The sequence below is a fragment of the Ricinus communis genome, chromosome 10, assembly GCF_019578655.1.
Source record: "Ricinus communis isolate WT05 ecotype wild-type chromosome 10, ASM1957865v1, whole genome shotgun sequence".
NCBI lineage: Eukaryota > Viridiplantae > Streptophyta > Magnoliopsida > Malpighiales > Euphorbiaceae > Ricinus > Ricinus communis.
The window spans coordinates 25,595,553-25,617,234 of NC_063265.1; the positions used below are offsets into that span (position 1 = coordinate 25,595,553).

Consider the following 21,682-nt stretch of genomic DNA (forward strand, 5'->3'; position numbering starts at 1 on the left):
TTACACTGTTAGATTACATCCAAAGCTGCAAAGTGATAATTTGTAACTTTTTTTTTTATAATTGAATGATTTTATTAAATGTTTAGTTAATTTTAATATGGATATGATTGATATATAGTTGATGTTTTTTTTTTGTTGATTTTCATATATATGAGAAATTATTTTTAATTTTTTATGAAGAATTTTTAATTTATTTTTTGAACTATTTTTTTTCACGTCTAACTTCTTTTTTTCTTTCTATTATTTCTCTCATTTTAGTTCTTGCTTTTATGTAAAAACGAAAATACATCTTGGAATTTTTAAAAAATTTGTTAGATTTTGTTCTCTTTAAAAGAAATTTATGTTTTATGTCAATTTATATATTTTTTTTTAAATTGAATGATTTTGTTGATATTTTGTTGATTTTAATATCTATAAAAAAATATTTTTAATTTTTTTTCTTAAACTGTTATTTATTTATTAAAAAAGTTTTAAAATATTAGAAATTAACGTTTTAGTGAAAAGTTATATTTTAGTGTCTAAATTTATCTTATTTTATGTTTGATTATTTTTTACTTTTTATTTGTTTTGTTTTTTTATTACTATAAAAGGAGTAGGAAATTAAAGAAAAATATATTCCTTCTTAACTGATTGTCCTCTCTCTATATCATGTGGACCTTTTTACTCTAAAATATGCTTTTCTTGGACTTTTTTGTAGAAAGAGCTCCTAATACTATATGTTAAAATCTACAAAGTCATAATGGCTGAATATGTTACATTTAAAATTTTTTTATAAATTTTTCTTTTTTTAAGTTCCTTTCCTTTTATTATCCATCATTTGTAAATAGGGGATGGCTATTTTTATTGGGATTGGAAAGGTGGTTGTGTAATAGAAATGATAGACTGAAACTATAAAATTTTGAACGGTAAAGAAAGATGAAACGGTGGTTATATATATATATATTATGTATATATATTTTACAATGTCAAAGAAACGGCTTGCTTTTGTAATTGGACAACTCATGCTTGTAAGAATTGGTTCTTCATGAATGGAAGAGGAAAAACAATTACATACGACTTCTTCAATATGAAAAAGAATAGTAAAAAAAAGAGGCAAAGGAAAGAAAGCTGCAATACGAAATAAGAGTAATTTTACAAAAAAAAAAAAAAAAAAAAAAAAGAAAATTGAGCTTAAAAGGAGATTTTTACAAACTTCTTTTTTTAAGAGTTATTTATACCCTTAAAAAATAGGTATTTATATAAGGAACCCAAAACATTTCTCATAAGATATTTGAGAATTTATCCGAACTGCCTAGGAATTTGCTTACTCCTTTGAGATTCCAACCTAACACCTCGTTAATATCAACAAGCTACTCCGCCGCTAGAGATAGTGTTAATGACTCAATTCCATAAGCATTCTTTTCCACTAAGCGCCTTAATGGTCGACTCCTCCATCCCCATAAAACCCCCCACTCCATCTGCCTGCCATTCACGGCCAACTTAATCTCTTTTCCAACACTGAACCTTCTTAGCTCCTTCAGCTCCCATATCAAACCCATCTAAATTACATAGGCTACGATCTGTTCTGCATGAATTATCTTCAATAATGGATGGAGACCTTTTGAATCCGTAGAGTAACATCTCCAGTAATCCTAGCATGCGATTTAACAAAAACCCATCTCTCCACCGATAGTTGGGGTTTAGTGCAGGATTAGTTGTCATTTGATTCAGTAGTCCGAACAAACACCATGACATTTTCATCCCCATCAGTTACAAGCCTTCTATGGACACCACTGCCTGAAGACATTTCTGCTCTCAAGGGAGGAAGAACTGGGCCAAATAAGAGTTAGATTTATTCTCCTGCATACTTCTTTTGATCCTAACCAGACTACATTATGGAGAAGCATGTGAGCTTGATCGCAATGATGCTTCTGTGCCATTTTAGATCCCAACCATCATTTCTTTTAAATATAACTCTTATATAAAAGGAAGAAAAAATAATAAAAAAGGAGTTTCAACTTCTTTTATGTGATCAATAAAGAGTAGTTACTATTTGCTCCATATATTTTTTTATATTATATTAATCACTTTTTTAATATTTAAAAAATATATTTCTGTATTTTTATTTTATAATTTATACTAAAAAAATTTTCGTCAAATTCTTTCTTTCCTTAAACAATAGTTAACTTGTTGAATTTTTAGTGTAATATACAAATTATTTTTTATAGTTTATTTACTATATTAAAGCCCCTTTATTTAATTTTTATACAAAAATTAATGTTCTTGTACAAAAATTATTAATTAATATTTTTTTTAATTACTCTAATTTTTAGCATACTTAAATTCTAATAAAATTTAAATATTTTAAAAATATTTATATTAAATAAAATATTAAAAATTTATATAATTTAATTTCAAATTATTAAAATAAAATATCTAGTATTTTTATTATTAATTTTGTTATAGTACAACTTTAATAAAAAATTTAAAAATCAAATCATATTTTTTATCAATTTAGTTCTTCAATTACATTAATTTTTAAAATATAAAAAAATTTAGTACAATAAATAATAAATAAAATATAAAAAATAATTTATATATTACATAAAAAATTAAAAAACAATTTAATTAACGATTCTCTAACAAAATTCTAATATAAGAATTTTTAATATAAAATTATAAAACAAAATGATAAAAATAAATTTTTAAATGTTAGGAATAATTAGTATAATACTGAAAAACACAGGACCCAAGTAATTACTCCTCAAAATAATAATTTAAGTAACAACCCCTGTGAAAAAAGAGGAAGGAAAAAAGACTGAGAAGCAAAAACAGTACTAAAAGACAATTAGAACGAGCTCAATGCTGAACATATCTTTTCAAGAGAACAATTATCACATGTCAGACCCAAAATTTATTTAGGTAAAAAGCAATAAAAATGTTATGGCCCTGGAAAAATCATAGATGTACACTGAGATGTTACAACCTGCAAACTTCACCCCTACGATGTTAGGGTGGCTGTATAAAATAGTATTTCAAGTCACCATTGATTATAGGTGGGGAGGGGTAAACCATTGACAAAGATAACACAAGCAGTATGGGCTTTAAAACCAAAGCTTCTGCATCCAACAATGATTGTTGAAACTTGGTAACTTCATAAAGCTTTGCCTAGAATTCCTCGTTCATGTGATTTTACATACTGATAATGCAAAAAGTTCCCACCTCTTACCGTAATCTAGTATTGGGTTTAGTTACTGCCTCAAGAAGCCTGTACATCCATCTATCTAGCATTCCTGTCAATGCAACAATGATAATTTCAGACAAACAATGAAATCACACATCAGGAAAATTAGCATATATATATGAGGGCGCAGTAACTTTGTGGGTAGCTTCCACTTTATAACAAAATAAAGTCAGCAACATTAAATTGCTAATGCAGTGCACTATTTGATATGCAAATGAAATGAATTCATCCTCAAACATTAAACCAACAACTATGACCAAGAATGAAGCCAACATCTTACTACCAGGCTGGATTTCATTAATTCCCATAGAAGCAAATCTAGTAGTAATTAAATTTTCCAGCTGCATGATAAGATTTTATTATTCACTTGAATTTTCCTACAAAGCATTATTAGTACAGCTCCCAAGTCGCACTTCTAGTCTATACAAATTCATGGAGAATTTTATTTCGAGGGTATAGCAGAAAAGACAAACCTGTTAAAGCAAATGTACCACCTAATACAGCACAAAGCCGAGTGATAAAATGGAGAAAACTACGCCTTTCCTCTTTGATTGTCACAGTGATAGGCGACAAATCATACAAGAAGTAAACAGCTGCAGACAAGAAGCAAAATTCACTACCAAGAATACATCTAGGACAACTTGGTGCATAGATTTTGCATGCTTCCAACTAACCTGGCCATGTCCTATCATATTCGCTCATGGGGGAAAAGTATTCAGTAACAGAGAATTGATTAGTCGGCAAAACTTCTTTAGAAATGTACCGATATTCAGTTGGAACAATCTGCAAGCCAAAACACCATTGCTAAATATAGCTACATCCGAAGGATATACCACACTAAGACCTCAAAAACTGATAACAGACCATATTTCAATATCACTGGAAGAAAGAGAGAGAAAACAGGTAGCTGTTTCAACATAAGCAAAGCCCACAGCAAGCTTAAAAAAATATCATGCTTTCCCAAAATTTAATCCACTTAACCTTCCTCTCTTTCCACCTATCCCTCTCTGCCCACAGCATGTTCACAAAACTAGTAGAAAATCAGCATGATAATCATCATAACGGCTGGTTGGTAATCCTTTATCCCCATTCAATGTACCCATATTGACTTAGTTTTGAACAAAATCAATAACTCAGAGGTCCAATTCTCAAGCATATAACTCCAGTTGCCCAGAAAATTGAAGCTATAATTTTGAGTTGTGACATCAGTTAAATTGAAGGATGACAAATGGAATTCGGTGGATGATACGCATTTTTATAGGTGTCAATCTCATTTTGCATAATTAACTAGGCCAACAGGAAAGCAAGTAATGGAAGCAGCTCAGATTGGCATCAGAACTAGACACTGAACCAGTTACAATTGAATGGTTAAATTTAAACTACATCAAGTAAAGGGGAGGAGAGGGGAGGAGAGGGGAGGAGGGAAATTCAACAATCATTGAATCATCCACTGTCAACTTTTAAAGAATCTAAGCTTAACAGTATCCAGAAACTAGGGAAAAGGCATCTCTCCTTCACACTGTCCACTGCATAACAAGATAGACAAGCGATATAAAAAGTAGTCATTAGAAAAGGTGTTTTACTTCAGCTAAAGGTCATCCACTGCCTGACCTTGCCAATTACTAACTAGAGCAATACTTTGTCCTTGGGTTGCTAAATAGAATGTAAGCGCACTTGATGTAAATGATATACCTTGCTGCACAGACAATATCGAAATCCAACAGTTACTCGAGAAAAAGCCTTTAAATCAAACCTTAATGTAATATTTGAATGTTCCACTTGCATCATGCAGAATTCGGGCTGTCCCGTCAAGAGGGTTGTGAAGTCCAGGAAATTTTGGTCCAAATGATAAATCATGAATTATATGACTTACATTGACATGTATGGCTCCATCAAAGATCTGCATTAACAAAAGGAAAAGGAAAACGAATAACAATGCAATTACCAGAGAGATGTGCAATCTCATTTAACAAACAATTTCAAGTCGACTACATCATGAAATGCCAATTAATTTTAGATTTAAATGCCCCTATTACAACCCCTCAAAACAAAATGGCCTTTTGTATCAATATAAAACAAATAAAAACAGATAGTGGATTTGTTTGTCATTTGTTCTGGGTTGTCTAAAATTTTGAACCATTTTAGCCAAAATTCAAATTATAATACAAGAAGACGAATTGTTCTCAACGTTTTTGAGACCATATTATGGGTAACAAAATATGGATTCAAATTGGAAACTGACATCTCCCAAATTGTTTCAAACTTTCGATCGTTCACTGAGCTAAGGATGCACCATGTACAATTTGCCACTTCTGTGTGGTAGAATACTTGAATTGTTGCAGGCTTATTCAACAAGTCTATTATAACTGTTTCAAAAGCCACATACAAACCACAAAAACATGGTTTTTCAACCGAGATAGTTTTATTTGTAACTTTGAGGAGTTAAAACAACAAAACCATTTTCAGAAGACAGAAAACAAACTACGATGAAGTTTTCTTAAAGATACTACACTGGGCCTAAGGAACAACAAAAGAAATTTTCCTTTTTAATCTCACAGTTTATGCAATGGGAGAAAGGTGGTCAAATGTTAAGCCTATTGCCTAATTATCTGATACTAAGTGCATAACCTTTGTAAACATAGCTGGCAAGATATAATATATAAACCACATAAATGCAAGAGAAGTAGGCAATTTCATTTACAACAGAAACATAAAAGCAGGTCAAACCATTTGGGCAACAAAAATGTTTAGCCCATGAACTGAAATATGAAAGTTTCCAGCAACCCTTTGGACATCTAGAACACCATAGACCTGCAAAAGACATTAAACCAACTTTTATCAAGTCTTGTTTACCTTTGAGGAATTGAATAATAAGTTAGCTCACAAGTATAATAGATGTTGAAGAGCCTTGGTAAGAAAAATACCCTGCATCCTTCTCCATTTGCCAAAGCCTGCTTGACTTTCTTGATCATACTCTCAGCAGCTTCATCAAAGCCATGAGCCTGAAGTTTTAAGTCAGACTCTTCATGATGATCTTTATCTTCATCTGACCATAGTTATTTTTCAGATGTTAATAAATCTTACAGAAGACTATTGAAGACCTGCTGTTAATAAATTTACTATAACCTAGAAAGAGCACTCAAATGACTAGAGGTAAATTGAAGGACTTCTGTTAATGATGCAACCCACTTTATAATAGAAATCACCAATTTAGCAACCATATACCCCAATAGCTAAAGAGCTATGATACATATGAAATGCAAATTAACACCCTCCAATAGTTTGAAACAGCCATAGATCTTTCAAGATTGAAGTCAGATTAACTATTCCAATCACTTTATCAATTGAATGGTGATAAAATAATTAGAATAGCACTTTGATTTTCTCAACACGCCACAAACAAGAAAGTTTGATAAGTAAAGAATGAAAAACAAAGATTTTGGATTTTGAACGCCACAAGCAGAATAGCTTGATAAGTTCTATAGTTCATACAAGAACTAAAAACAAAACGCTCACAAGTGCTCAAAATAACTTTTGTATATATCAATGGTAAACATTCGTTCAAATTGTTGCTGCATTGCTTTGATTACAAGATCATTTGACGAAAAACTGTTTCTTTATCTATGTTAGACATTTTTTTAATGAAAATCTGCAATAAAAAATGGTAAACAGCCTCACAAACTCCCTCACGTGTTTCACTCAATCAATGATTTCACTCCACTTGTGTTTCACACTTTAAATGGCTTTTCATGATACTAGTCTCACCTCTCTTGCCTTTTACCTCTCTTGTTTTGTTCTTTGGTTCTTAGATAAACTAAGGTACTCAAACCATCAGACTTTAGCAATTCAATGGAGTGAAAATGGGTAGGTCTAAAAAAAAAAATATCAGGATATGCTAAATTTGTTTTTTTACACTTTTTTTGTACTTGAAATAGTGCAAAATATAGTGAATGAAGGGCAAGAGTCGAAATTGAAGGAAAAGAAAATATTAACTTTTGTTTTTTTTTTCCTTTAAAGTAATGGAAAGATAAATCAACAGCAAATTAAAGATACGCAAACCTCAAACTTAAAGCAAGCTCTGATACCAAAATGATAGAAATCACCAATTTAGCAACCATACACCCCAATAGCTAAAGAGCTATGACACATATGGAATGCAAATTAACACCCTATCCTAGGAGACATAATAGGAGATCAAGGCAAGATGGTATAGACCGCAACCTAGGTAGCATCAAAATGAAAATTCCTTCCTTTCAAGGAAAGAATGGTTCTGATGTATACTTAGAATGGGAGCAAAAGGTGGAAATGATCTTTGAATGTCATAACTATTCGGAGGAGAAAAATGTAAAACTTGCTGCCGTTCAGTTTTGTGATTACGCTAGTGTTTGATGGCATCAATTGTGTAGGGAAAGGAGACGAAATAGAGAAAGACCCGTAGGGTCATAGATGGAGATGAAACGCATCATGAGGAAGAGGTTCATTCCTAACTACTACTATAGAGATTTGCATCAATATTGCAAACTCTAAGGCAAGGAACCATGAGTATGGAGGAGTACCACAAAGAAATGGAAATGGCTATGATTAAAGCAAATATAGAGGAGGATAGAGAGGCCACCATGGCAAGATTCTTGAATGGACTAAACAAGAATATTGCTGATCTTGTGGAGTTGCAACATTATGTGGAACTTGAGGACATGGTGAATTGTGGCCATGAAAATTGAAAGGCAGCTCAAGCGAAAAGGTGCAAGATGTTTGTGATGTTGAGTATGCTAAAGGGAATGTGTTAATGCAACCAAGGATGCATCTAAGTCAACTAGCATGGATCCACTAGCCTATGGAGGACCAATGACACGAGCAAGGAGTAAGAAGTTCAAGCAAGCTTTAAATTCTTACTTGGAGCATGTTTTGAAGATAGCTAATGATGGTGCTTTTGATGAATGATAATTTTTATTTGCTCTTTGTGAGTATTTTTGCTTAAGTTCTTGCACGAACTTTGAACTTATCAAGCTATTTTTAGTTTGTGGCATTCTCTAACCAAAATCTTGTGTTTGATTCTGAACTCATCAAATCATACTTGGTTTGTGGCATTTGCAGTTGAATTCAAGTGTTAGTTTCATTGTTGGAACTAGTTTTCCCTAACTTCACTTGAGGAGATCCTTGGGTTTTGGAATCATCTTGATTGGAGGGTATTTTCTTGCATTCCATATGTATCATAACTCATTAGTTATTGGGATGTATGGTTGCTAAGATGATGATTACCTATCACTTTATGATTTTAGCACTTTGTTAGAAGTCTTTTGATTAATTTTGTCTCATGTATTGATGGGAGGAACTTTTGTTGTTGGAACGCGTACTGAGTTTTAGCAATAGAGTTCCTTATTTCCCTTAGTCAACACTTTTAATCTTTCACCCTTTCCTTCTTCCTCCATTTGCTTCTCTAGCCTCTACTAATTTCCTTCTTTTTATCTTCTATTTGGACGCTATAGGTGTGGGAGTGACCTGACCACAAAAGGCTAAGACAACATGCTAATTCGTTTTATTTCTTTTATCTTTGTTATGTGGAACCCATCAAAGCGGACACTGCCAACAGATCCCATGCCATGGGTATTTTTAGTTCAATTTCTCCAGTACAATTAGGATCCATATTTTCGTCTCCACATCAAAAACTCTATGAAACAGTCAACTCAAGCCCCATATATGAAGCTCCAAGCATCCTAAATCTCTCTAGCCCTTACATTTGTGGTAAGCATAAAATGGAAGTAGTGGTATGCTCCGAGACAGATTTCATTTGGTAAATGTAATTAATTTGAATATTTGCTTCAGATACTCTTTTGAATCTTCTAAGTTGCCATCTTGAAATAGATAGAAATGCTTCTACTTGATAATTACTAGAGTATACAGGTCTAGCTTACTATTGCTAGTATCAATAACCAAAGCTTGGTTAAGAATCTTCATATGTTTCTGTAGAATTATAGAGAGATTTATGTTTAAAGATCTGTTAGCAATATTAGGGGCTAATATCTAGGAGATCTACAGCTAACAGATCAGTTTTTCTTATCCCATGATTTTAGGAGATTTGGTAGTCTGTTACCAAATCTGTAGATATAAGTTTCCTGTTTTATAGCTTTCAGTTTAAGGTATATAAAGAGGGGCCTGTAACCTTATTTTTAATATAATTGAAACTTACTCTTTCCTTCCACGAACAAGATGGTATCAGAGCAATCTCTGAACCCTAATTCCCTCATATGACCAAATACGGGAAACGTGATTCAAGAGCTACCGTTTCTCAAATCACTTCCAATCAGGAAGCCATGGCTTCCAACAATGATAGTAACCTCATGCCCATTACAGGACACAAACTGAATGGGAACAACTATCTCCAATGGTCCCATTCCGTAATGATGTTCATATGCGGAAAGGGCAAAGATGATTATCTCACCGGAGATGCCGCCAAACCAAACAAGACGGATGAAAAGTTCAAAGTCCGGAATGCCGAAATAATATGGTCATGTCATGGCTCATTAATTCCATGACAAATGACATTGGAGAAAACTTTCTTCTCATGGAACAAAGAAAGGACATTTGGGATGCCGCCAAGGAAATATATTCTAACAATGAGAATACATCGGAATTATTCGAGGTGGAAAGTGTTCTTCATGACTTCCGCCAAGGAGAATTAACAGTGACTCAATACTTCAACACTCTCAATCGGTACTAGACTTATTCGAGGAGCACAATTGGAGCTGTCCGAATGATGGAATCAGGTATAGACAAATAATTGAACGGAAAAGAATATACAAATTTTTGATTGGATTAAATAAGAACCTTGATGAAGTACGAGGAAGAATTTTAGGATCCAAACCACTACCAAATATCCGAGAAGCTTTTTCAGAAGTTCGGAGAGAGGAAAGTCGAAAGAAGATCATGATGGGATCTCAAGATTCTATGACAAATCCTGAGAGTTCAGCACTTGTGGTGAGAGGGAATCCATCCAACAACAACAGCGATCACAGACCAAAGAAAGGGCGACCATGGTGTGATCATTGTCGACGTCCTGGTCACACCAAGGACAACTCGGAAGATTCATGGCAAACCGGATTGGAGGCCTTCCGGTTTGCTAATGACAAAGAAGGACGAGGCAACCTTGCTTCCATGGATGAACAACCTCCACCCGAACCAACTCCCTTCAAAGAAGGAATGAGAGATCTTGCAGAAATGTTCAGCCAATCCTTGCCCCCACCGTAGTTGGTACCGGATCCCCCGGCACAAAAAGGTAATTTTTAAGTGCTCTAAATGCTAACAAGGAGAGGCTCACCCATGGATTATAGACTCGGGAGCTTCCCGATCATATGACTAGAGATGAGAAGCTATTTTCAACTTACACCCCATGCTATAAAAATTTAACCGTATGAATAAATGCGATGGTTCACTCTCAAAGGTGGCTGGTACAGGCTCGGTTCAAATTTCAGAGAACATCACTCTTGATTCTGTTCTACTTGTACCAAAATTAAATTGCAATTTACTGTCCATTAGTAAACTCACTCGAGATCTCAACTGTGTTACTAAATTTGGCTCAAATCTGTGTGTATTTCAGGTCTTGGACTCAGGGAAGACGATTGGCAGTGCTAAGATGTGTTCGGGGCTCTATCTTCTAGAGGTTAATGATCCTCCTCAAGGAGCAATTCATCAATCAGATTGTTCAGTGTCCAGTAGTCCTATTTCTTTGTCTGTGAGTCAGTCTAATAATGATAGTGCAATTATGTTATGGCACTATAGGTTAGGTCATCCAAATTTCTTGTATCTTGAGAAGTTGTTTCCTTCATTATTCCATAGTAAAAATCCAAATGAATTTCAATGTGAGATCTGTCAATTCTCTAAACATATTCGCAATTCTTATCCTAACAGATCCTACAAAGCATCTCAACCTTTTTCCATGATTCATAGTGATATACGGGGCCCTTCTAGGATAAAAAATGTTACCGGTTCTCACCGGTTCATTTCATTTATTGATGATCACACTAGACTCACATGGGTATTCCTCATGAAAGAAAAATCTGAGGCAAACCAGATCTTCAAAACCTTCAATACCATGATCCAAACACAATTCCAAGCAAAAATTCAAATTCTGAAAACTGACAATGCCAAAGAGTATTTCAATTCCAAACCTTAATGATTATCTCACGAGTCATGGTATTGTTCACCAAAGTTCCTGTGTTAACACTCCTCAAAGAAATGGTATTGCCGAAAGAAAAATCGGCATCTTCTTGATGTGGCTCGATCTCTTATGTACTCTACCCATGTACCAAAATATTTCGGGGTGAAGCCATCCTTATCACTGCATACCTCATAAATAGGATGCCATCTCGGATTCTTAACTTCCGGACTCCCTATCAAATTCTCCTTCAGTCCTTTCCCACTACTCGCCCCATCTCCACCATCCCATTCAAAGTTTTCGGGTGTTCGACTTTTGTTCATGTCCATCAACAACACCGGGACAAACTTGATCCTAGAGCTCATAAATGTATTTTCCTTGGGTACTCTCCAACTCAAAAGGATATAAATGCTACTCACCCATTACCAAACAATTCTATCACTCCATGGATGTCACATTCTTTGAGCAACAACCTTATTTCCCCAAATCGATATTCGGGGAGACTAATTTTATCCTAGACTATCGGCTTTGGGATATTGACAAATCACCTCATGTCTCTCATAATTCGACCAAACTTGCCCATCACTAAATCATGAATCACTTCCTCCTCAAAATCTCTCCCTTGAGTCTTCTTACTTCCTAGAACCTCCTACTCAAGATCAAGCCAACAATCCACCTCAAAATCTGGACACACCTCAAAATCTGGACACTATTCAATCAACAAAGAGTGATGAATTGATTACCTACTCAAGGAGGAGAAAGAACCAAAAGGAGATGGAACAACAAGCATCTCTTGAGCAAACCCAAGAGTCTGACTCAAGTCCTAGATCAAGTGAAGATCCACCAGGTAACACTAATCCTGAAACTAATGATGACAGTGGCCTTCCTATTGCTGTGAGAAAAGGGGTAAGATCATGCACAAAACATCCGATATACACATTTGTGTCATATGAAGGATTGTCACCGAAGTTCAAAGCTTTTGTTGCCAACCTCGACAACATCCAAGTTCCTAATAATATACAAGAAGCTCTCACCACCGGAATGGAAATCAGCAGTGTATGAAGAAATTCATGCACTAGAGAAAAATGGAACTTGGGAAATCTCTGACTTACCAACCGAGAAACGCCCAGTAGGCTGCAAATGGATCTTCACAGTAAAATATAATGAAGATGGGAGTGTTAATCGGTTCAAGGCACGACCGGTTGCAAAGGGATTCACCCAATCATATGGAATCGATTATGAGGAGACATTTGCTCCGGTAGCCAAGTTAAACATACTGGTTTTATTATCTTTGGTCGCAAACCTTGACCGGCCTCTCCACCAACTAGATGTCAAGAATGCCTTTCTAAATGGGGACCTAACTGAAGAAGTGTACATGGAAATTCCCCCCGGATTTGAGACACAAACTACATGCAACAAGGTTTGTAAACTTAGGAGATCGCTATATGGGCTCAAGCAATCTCCAAGAGCTTGGTTTGAAAGATTCACAAAGGTAGTGAAGAAGCATGGCTACTCTCAATGTCAGACGGACCATACACTATTTGTTAAACACTCTTCTGCAGGAAAACTTGCTGTTCTCATAGTGTATGTGGATGACATAATCCTAACAGGAGACTATGAAGAGGAAATCTGCACCACCAAAAGTTTACTAGCTATAGAATTTGAAATCAAGGACCTTGGGAATCTTAAATATTTCCTAGGTATGGAGATTGCAAGGTCAAGAAAGGGAATCTCTGTCTCACAGAGAAAATATGTCCTAGATCTCTTAAAAGAGACTGGAATGCTCGGGTGTGTAGATACTCCTATGGATCCAACTATCAAACTAGGAGCTAAGGAAAATTGTGCACCCGTGGATAAAGGAAGATACCAAAGATTAGTAGGTAAACTAATATACCTATCTCACACGACCGGACATTGGATTTGCTTTGTTAGCATGGTAAGTCGATTTCATGAACAATCCAAATGAAGAACACATGGAAGCTCGTGTATAGAATCCCGAGATACACCGAAACTAACAACGCAGGAGGATTATTTTTCGAGAAGAACCAAAGAAGAGATATTGAAGTGTTCGTGATGCAGTTGGGCAGGATCGGTTCAAGACCGAAGATCAACTTCGGATATTGCACTTTTGTGTGGGAAATTTGGTCACTTGGAGAAGTAAAGGCGGTCGGTGGTATCGAAGCGGTCGAGCTGAATTCCGGGCAATGGCACACGGTATTTGTGAGGGAATTTGGTTAAAAAGGGTGCTAAAGGAATTAAAAATTTCAGATGAAGAACCTATGAAAATGTTCTGTGATAATCAATCAGCATTGCCAAAAATCCAGTTCATCATGATAGAACAAAACATGTGGAAATTGATCGACATTTTATAAAGGAGAAGATAGAGGAAGGAATAATCAAGATGTTGTACGTGCCTACATGTCTTCAGACAGCAGACATTCTTACCAAGGCTCTATCGAGAAAGGTGTTTGATGATCTGAGTTCCAAGCTGGGGTTAATTAATATTTACCGCCCAGCTTGAGGGGGAGTGTAGAATTATAGAGAGATTTATATTTAAAGATCTGTTAGCAATATTAGGGGCTAATATCTAGGAGATCTACAGCTAACAGATCAGTTTTTCTTATCCCATGATTTTAGGAGATTTGGTAGTCTGTTACCAAATCTGTAGATATAAGTTTCCTGTTTTATAGCTTTCAGTTTAAGGTATATAAAGAGGGGCCTGTAACCTTATTTTTAATATAATTGAAACTTACTCTTTCCTTCCACGAACAAGAGTTTCTTGCATCATTTGTGCACCAGATATGTACATCACGTATCTGCCAAGTATTTCATTACATTCCACACTGACTGTCATTTGATGTGTTGGAATCTAAGCTACACCAGAAATTTGATGTTCCCATATTTAACACTAGAATGATTTACCAATAGCACTTCATTTTTGTCAACCCTTTAATTGCATGATAGATCATTTTTCACAATAACCTAGCGACAGTTTCTTTTCTTTCAACCCTCAGTTTAGTAGGAATTACTGCAATCATGCCTAGAGTAGCCTAAGGTTCCTAACATCTTGAGTAATTATCACCACCATGTTTAAAGAAAACATAAGATGTTCACTGTGTCTACCAAGTTTTCCATTATATCTTCCGTAATATCAGCTTGCATGTTTAAATCCAAATTATGCCAGGAATTGCAAGCACAAATTCAATGTTTTCAATCATGCTACAATTATTTACCTGCTTACACTTGCATGCACTTCTTCAATCATTTAGTCATTCACAATAATTCATGTCTCAAAATAGCTTCCTGACAGGCTTAAGTTTTTCATTTTCTGCAGTCGGTTTAAGCAATACTACAGTCATCATGCTATAGCATCCTAAAAGTCTTAAGCTTCTGACCTGATTAGGTAAAAATCTTGCAGTTTCATTTGGTGGGATATGCTTAAAGTAGAAAATATGCATAAACCCAAAGCGAGGACATAATACAGCCCATAACTATATGATACGCATACACCCAAAGAAAGAAAATTATATCTTAATCTAAAGCGTTTCCTTTCCTCATGGCCAACTGAAAAGCACAAGAGTAATTGTAATATGGGGGAGGGGAGGGGAGGGAGAGCAAATCCACCACCAAAAGCATGGTATAAAAGATAAGAACGACATAAAAATAACATATATGCAGACTTCTACAAATAGAAGATGGGAAAAAGAAGTCAAAAGCAAACAAAAGATGGGGAATGAAAGCCAGAAGAAGAAACAAAGAAATAGGAAACGAAAGACAGGAGCAAGGAGAATATACATGAGAATTGCATTTACGATTTCCTGCACATACATTTGTCCAATACTAGAGAGAGAGTTCTTAGGAAAGGATAGTTAAGTAATTTGGATTCCTAAAGTAAACCTCTCTTTAGTTCAATTAGTAAACTGATTAGGACTATTAATAACATTCAAAAACTATATTTATTGCCCATAAGAGCATACTCTAACCATGTTACTTGGATTTGGAGTCCAAGCCCTTAAAGTGTAACATTAGTTTTGAGCATATAGTACCTGATGGTTTGTTCATACAGTACTTATCAAAAATCGAGGATTCTGTGAAGCAAGTCTTACCCCAGGTGAGATGCCTAAGCAGTTATAAGTGTGAAAAGAGAATCTTCAACTTTTTGGTTACCCACTTTATTTTCACTAGTACTAGAATCCTCTGTTCCCCTTCTAACTTCAGCCATACCTCATCGATTTATCTTTATATACTAAAATAACGCCTTCCCCGGATGCTCCATATTATCTTTTCCTAGCAAATAATCTCAACAATAGCAAGAGGCTTTTTAATGGTGATTCTTCCAATCATGTCAGAAAAAACTTATTCATCAGAGAATTTCAAGAAATCACATTCAAACAATCATCTTCAAAGTGAGGATACATCGTAATAGATCATAGTATTTGCAGGAGAATAATTTTGCAGGTAATGATTCATGCAGAGATCTTATGAGCATAGCTTAGGTGATGGAGTTTGTAGAGACTCTATTGAGCTAGAGATCAAGGACACAAGATAGATGCAGCTGTATAGGCTAAATAAAGGGCCACCTATAATCATAGAGGTTTCATGGTTGGCAACCTAGAGCCATCGTTTCAATAAAAGATATGATCGGGCTATAATGATTAAATATATTAGCCTATTACTTAATATCCATGCATTAGTCTTAAAAGCAGTTTGACCATAGAAATAATGCCACAAACATGACAAAAATAAAACCAATGCTACATGGTCATAATAGAGAACAAGATCATATATTCTAATGCATACATAACTCCACAATGACAATCTCTCATATAACTCCATAATGCTTCAAAGATATTACCATGTTTGTGAGCAGCATGTTCCTTTTCTACAAGGTCTGACAAGTATTCAGTGCCAATGATATGACCATGACTGTTCAGGCGAAGCTGCAAAACCTCTTTGAGTGTAAGATGAAGATCCAACAACTGCCATGATACTATTAATGGACATAACATACATATGCACATGCATGGACATGTAAAGGCTCTGAGAAGCATGCACAAACATCGAAGAGAAGTTTAATTTTATTTCTTTTAGAAAAAGAAAAAAGAAGAAAGTTCAACAGGTAAATATTTTAAAATAAACATAGAGAAAAGTCACAACAGCCATTTTAAATGCCAAAATCACAACCTATTCCAATATGCAATACAACAGCTTCACCCCATATGTTAAAAACCAAGTTCTAAGGGTCCATTTATATCGTGCAACATTATATCCCTATGGAAAATATATATTATGAAAATTTTTCTGGGAAATGAACTTACTTTACTGTCTGATTAACAAGCGTAATAGCAAAAATAAACTAGATTATCTATTGAAATTTCAAATACATTGGGAAAGAATAAAACTTTCTTAACTGAAGTAGGAAATGAACATTTGACAAATGGCGCCATTAATTTCACTTGGTTTAAATTCACTTGAAAAGAGAAAAATTACAATAAAAGAATGGGTGAACCATAAATGTTAACACTGGTAGTGATGAATGGTAGTGGCTGAGAATTGTATTGAATGACTATTAAATAAGCCTATGTTCTCATTTTCCTTAAGTTCATTTTCCTGTGTCCACAGAAGACCGGAAATGGAAGTCTAATATTCAGTCTTTGAACCAAACACAATTTTCAATTTGACTAGGGAAATGTTTTCCATATACTAATTTGTAATCTGAACTCCAATATTTTCCAACAAATAAAATGCAAATATCAATGCAGTAAATATTCTTCTTCTTTGCTAAATTTTTAGGTTGCTCTCTATATGCATCTGAGAGTTCCTATTTCTCTTGGTTTTCCTGTATAAAATAAATATAGGATGGCATGCATTATCATGTGACTTTATTTCCCCTTTCATTATTCTCCCTCTGCCTCTTTCTGATGGCATTTTTAATTGTGGTTACAAACAAAAAAATTGTATTTTGTTACCTCACATGCTATCAAAATACAAATATAGGCAAGAAGACACAATAACACTATCATGTACTGACACAATTGCCTATTCTTTTAAGGGTAACAATTGAAATTTGGTCAGCCGAAAGCACCTTCAAGAAGACTTATAAAACAGAATTCCACTCTGCAGTTAGATGCATCCCTTGCGTCTTCTTGATGGTTCTTGGTTTTCTAGATAGCATTACAACATAGTGTTAGGTCTTATCATCTTCACTTATTTGCTCTCATTGCCCTCCCACACCCCTCTTTCTAAACCAAGCAAGATACTTGTTTCCAATATATAGGTTACAAAGATATTTTATTTTGGGCAAAATTATCCACAAACCATATATCTATTATACAGGTCAACACTGAGAAATTTCTCTGCAGCAAGTAGTGGAACATTTTCTTATTTCATTTCTGTATAAGACATGTAGATTTAGCAAGTTAGTCCTTTCTCCCCATCCAAACTTTTAAATTTTTCTTAATATTTTAAGACTGAATATAAATATTTAACAAGTCAAGATCATAAATGGTGTGAATGTGAATGATGCTTCATGAAACACCATATGTAAAAAAGAATTTATAATGATTAATGAAAAATGAAAAGAGAACAGGATATTAAATGTGAGTGGAGTCGATTTCACCAGATTGCTTATTATTTTCAAACAGCAATTTTATTTTTGACTCCAGGGACATAAAAATGCAAATCTCAAATGTACCTTCGAACCTTTTAAAGCATCAAAAAACAACACATGTAGGCATAACTATAATAAATTACATCCCTAGGAAATATCAGGCAGAGAAACACTTAAATTAAAACAATAAAAATATTATCTTACTTTCCATATGTTGGTATCAAGATCCACTTCATGCTTGCCAGACATATCAATTGCATCCAAACTCAAGACTGCAAAAATTTAGTTTCAAAAGAGAAAAAGCAATTGCAAGTTTAATTCTCTCTAAAATTACCTAAGAATATAAATATGAAGGACCAGTTAGCGTAAAAAGGACAATGAATAACTAACCATCACAAGGTAAAGAAGGAAATGTCATATTGATGTGAATTGGAAGAGTTTCTCCACGTTTCAAGTCTACGGACATCTGCAAACAAAGAGAAACATTGATTTGGTATCCATCACTAGGTAATAAAGCAAATATCAAATTTATGTCGACCGGAAAGATTTTCTTTCAATCATGAAACAGTAAACTGAGTGACCTGATGAACCGTATATGTGGAGAGATAATACGTCAGCTCGTGCAAGAACAAAGTAGCCATTATTACAAGACCAATGACAGAAACTGCAAAACCAAGAAGAGAAAAACAAAGAAAAATCAGAAAAGTAACAAACTGAAAACATGAAAATTATTAAAATCTTCATACTTATACGTAGTCTTCCAACGTAAAAGTTCATGGAACATAATTGGATAAAACCATTGTAACCCATGTCAGGTCAAAGATGATGAATGGCTTCTTTCAATTTAGCACCAAAACAAAATCATGGAAATATGTGAACAGCACTGTACTTGATAGAGGCCTTATTTGGAATAATAAATCATGTACAATTGCAAATCTTTGCGGCATATTTTTGTTATAATAAATCATTTCCAACTGCAAATATTTGCGGCATTACTTTTGTTTTAAGATTAAATTGAAAGAATGAATTTCTATCAGATATAACTTTTCTCCCAACATGAGAATTTGATTAATTAAAAAGAATTATGTACTTTCAACTTATGATGCAAGAAGGAAAAAAGATTACCAAGAGCTCCAGATTGTGTCTTCTGCAACAAGTGCTCTTCTGGACGAGGAAATGCGTCCAGGCTCTTTATTGCCTGTTTCATTCCCATCTTTCCTTCTTTTTCTTTAACCATTTTATCGCAAATTAGATTACAAGAAAATATCGATAATCATGTCTTGTTTTTCAACAGCATAAATAAATGCGAATTTTATGAAATTCAAAACATACATTAAGATCAAAGATTGGAATAAACAAAATTATAGAAAGAAGAATTCTGAAAAAAAGAAAAAAAGGAAGGAAACATTACCAAAGTTATTTTACAGAAAGAGTCGTGATTGACGAAGTTGTTTTTTCTTTTTCCTATTGTACACACAGAGAGAGCGATTTTGTTGGACGGAGATGGAGACGGAGAAGGAGCCGGACCTAGTCTACCGCTATTTAGTCATAATTGTCGTATGCGTTCATTGTCCCAAGTGTCCGTCCTTCTAGAGCCCAAAAGCTGTAAAATATGGTGTCACGTGAGTTTTGTTGAGGCGGGCACGTGACAATGGGCTCAAGCCCTCTTCACATCGCAATTTACGCTGCCGTCGTGGAATCCTTTCCTAAAGAGGCTAGTTCCCTTCCCATTTACATTTATACGTTACGTTTTATTTTTCTTTATGCTTTCTATTTTTTTATGTTTTTGAGCTAAATTTTATTATTTTTTAATTTCTAACCGTTTATTTTACTAATTCTACTTTTCACTTACATGATTTTTTTTACTTTTAATCTTTGATTCTACAATTTTTTTTTATTTTTTTATTCTCTTTCAATTTCTATCTAACTTCTTACTATTTCTTTATCTTTAATGATTCAATTCTTCAGACAAATAGTTTTATAAGTTCCATTTTCTATTTTTGTATGGGTTGTTATGGTTAATATTCAATTATCATCCTCTCCAAAGAGAAAACTTCATTCTAATTCATAAATTATTAGAGATTTAGGTAATATTTCTTCTTCTACTAGTAAAAATTTAGGTGTAGTTGATAAGAAAAATGATTTTAGTTATACGGCAAAAAAAATTGAGGGTTTGAAGAAAAAACAAAGTAAAAAGTTTAAAATCGCATACTGAACCTGATGAAAATTTATTATTAAAAAAAAAGTTACTAATAATTCTCTTTCAAAGAAAAATATTAATGTCAAAACTTCAAAAAAAAGTAAAAAGTATATGTTGATGCTGGTGGCAAAGCTGATACTACTGTTAAGAGGTCCAAGATTGAGTTTATGATGGGAATTGTAGGTTTCATCAATTAACTCCCCAATAGCAAAAATACTATGATAAGTTGAATTAGAAGAAAACTAGAAATTACCAATTTAATCCACAAATTCGGATCGTTCAAAGATTGAAGTAAGAAGATGGATGCTACTTAATCCCTTTACTAACAAGGATAAAGATACTAAGATAGACTTTGAATTTCCTCTTATGCCACAAACAAGAAAGTTTGATAAATAACAAGAAAACAAAGATTTAGATTTTGACACCACAAGCTAGAATAAAGCTTGATAAGTCGCAAAGTTCAAGCAAGAAATTAAAGACAAAATTCCTCACAATAAAACTCAAACAAAATTTCATATATCAAATTCAATCATGCTCCAAAAGAAAGAGAAAAGGACTTGTTTATATAGAGTACAAGTTCATGCACACACTACTAAAATAGACTCACACACATAGGATTACTTTTACTCTTAAATGGCCTTAGTAACCACTATCCACACTAATAGCCATTACTTGGTATTGATTACCCCATTAACTTGTATATGGTGGCTCTTAATAACCACTACCCACATTGATAGCCATTACTTGGTATTAATTACCACATTAACTTGTATGGTGGCTACATGTAACCCTAATTGTTATTAACATGAAAACAAGTTAAATATTATTCCTTGGGCCTCCATGGATGCCTTATTGGGTTGAAGTTCTTGGGCTTTCCAAATGTCCCTAATTAAACCCAATATGGCTTGTTGAAGCTTCTTGGATTTGGACCTTGTGATTGGGCCTTCTTGTACTATTAATGGATCTTGGATCTCTTTAAGCTTTGAACTTGGATTCACATCATTCCCCTTTCTTCAAAAGGATTTGTCCACAAATCAGCTCCATCATCTTCATCACCTACATCAAACAAAGACAAGTCACTAACATTGAAAGTAGCACTAACATTGCCATACTCACTTGGAAGTTCTAGCTTGTAGGCATTGTTGTTGATGCGTTGAAGCACTCTAAAAGGACCATCTCCTCTTGGCATAAGCTTTGATTTCCTTTGGTTAGGAAATCTTCCCTTCCTCAAGTGCACCCACACCCAATCTCCGAGCTCAAAATGACTGCTTCCTCCCTTTGTTGTGTTGCTTTTCATATTGGAGTGTTTTCTTCTCAATGTTTGCATGCACCTTCTCATGCAAAGTCTTGATGAATTCAGCTTTTGTTTCCCTCTAAATTAGCTTTGTCCAATGGCAATGGTAGAAAATCTAATGGAGTCAATGGATTGAATCCATACACAACTTCAAAGGGTGAGCAATTTGTTGAACCATGCACACTCCTATTGTAAGCAAATTC

The 21,682-nt window shown here is 34.2% G+C and overlaps 1 protein-coding gene across 2 annotated transcripts; it reads right to left on the minus strand.

The window, feature by feature from the left end:
• Positions 1–2,827: 2,827 nt before the first annotated feature.
• On the minus strand, positions 2,828–19,590 carry LOC8266805 (endoplasmic reticulum-Golgi intermediate compartment protein 3). Of its 2 annotated transcripts, XM_002522545.4 has the most exons (12): positions 19,397–19,590; positions 19,111–19,212; positions 18,567–18,649; positions 18,376–18,451; positions 18,190–18,257; positions 16,231–16,315; positions 6,148–6,269; positions 5,951–6,034; positions 4,977–5,123; positions 3,898–4,006; positions 3,697–3,816; positions 2,828–3,272 (listed from the first exon to the last, which is right to left on the minus strand). In XM_002522545.4, exons 2-12 carry the CDS (start codon positions 19,196–19,198, stop codon positions 3,205–3,207), a joined length of 1,050 nt encoding a protein of 349 aa, XP_002522591.2. In that variant the 5' UTR covers positions 19,199–19,212; positions 19,397–19,590; the 3' UTR covers positions 2,828–3,204. The 2 variants fall into 2 exon arrangements, with proteins under 2 accessions (XP_002522591.2, XP_025013763.1); XM_025157995.2 differs by lacking the exon at positions 19,111–19,212.
• Positions 19,591–21,682: the final 2,092 nt, after the last annotated feature.

Coding starts and splice junctions, on each gene's coding strand:
- LOC8266805 (XM_002522545.4), bottom strand. CDS start 19,198: ATGGGAATGAAACAGGCAATAAAGAGCCTGGACGCATTTCCTCGTCCA. Junction 16,316..18,189: donor TTGATACCAACATATGGAAA/GTAAGATAATAT, acceptor GAGGTTTTGCAG/CTTCGCCTGAACAGTCATGG. Junction 6,270..16,230: donor ACATGCTGCTCACAAACATG/GTAATATCTTTG, acceptor AACTATGGTCAG/ATGAAGATAAAGATCATCAT.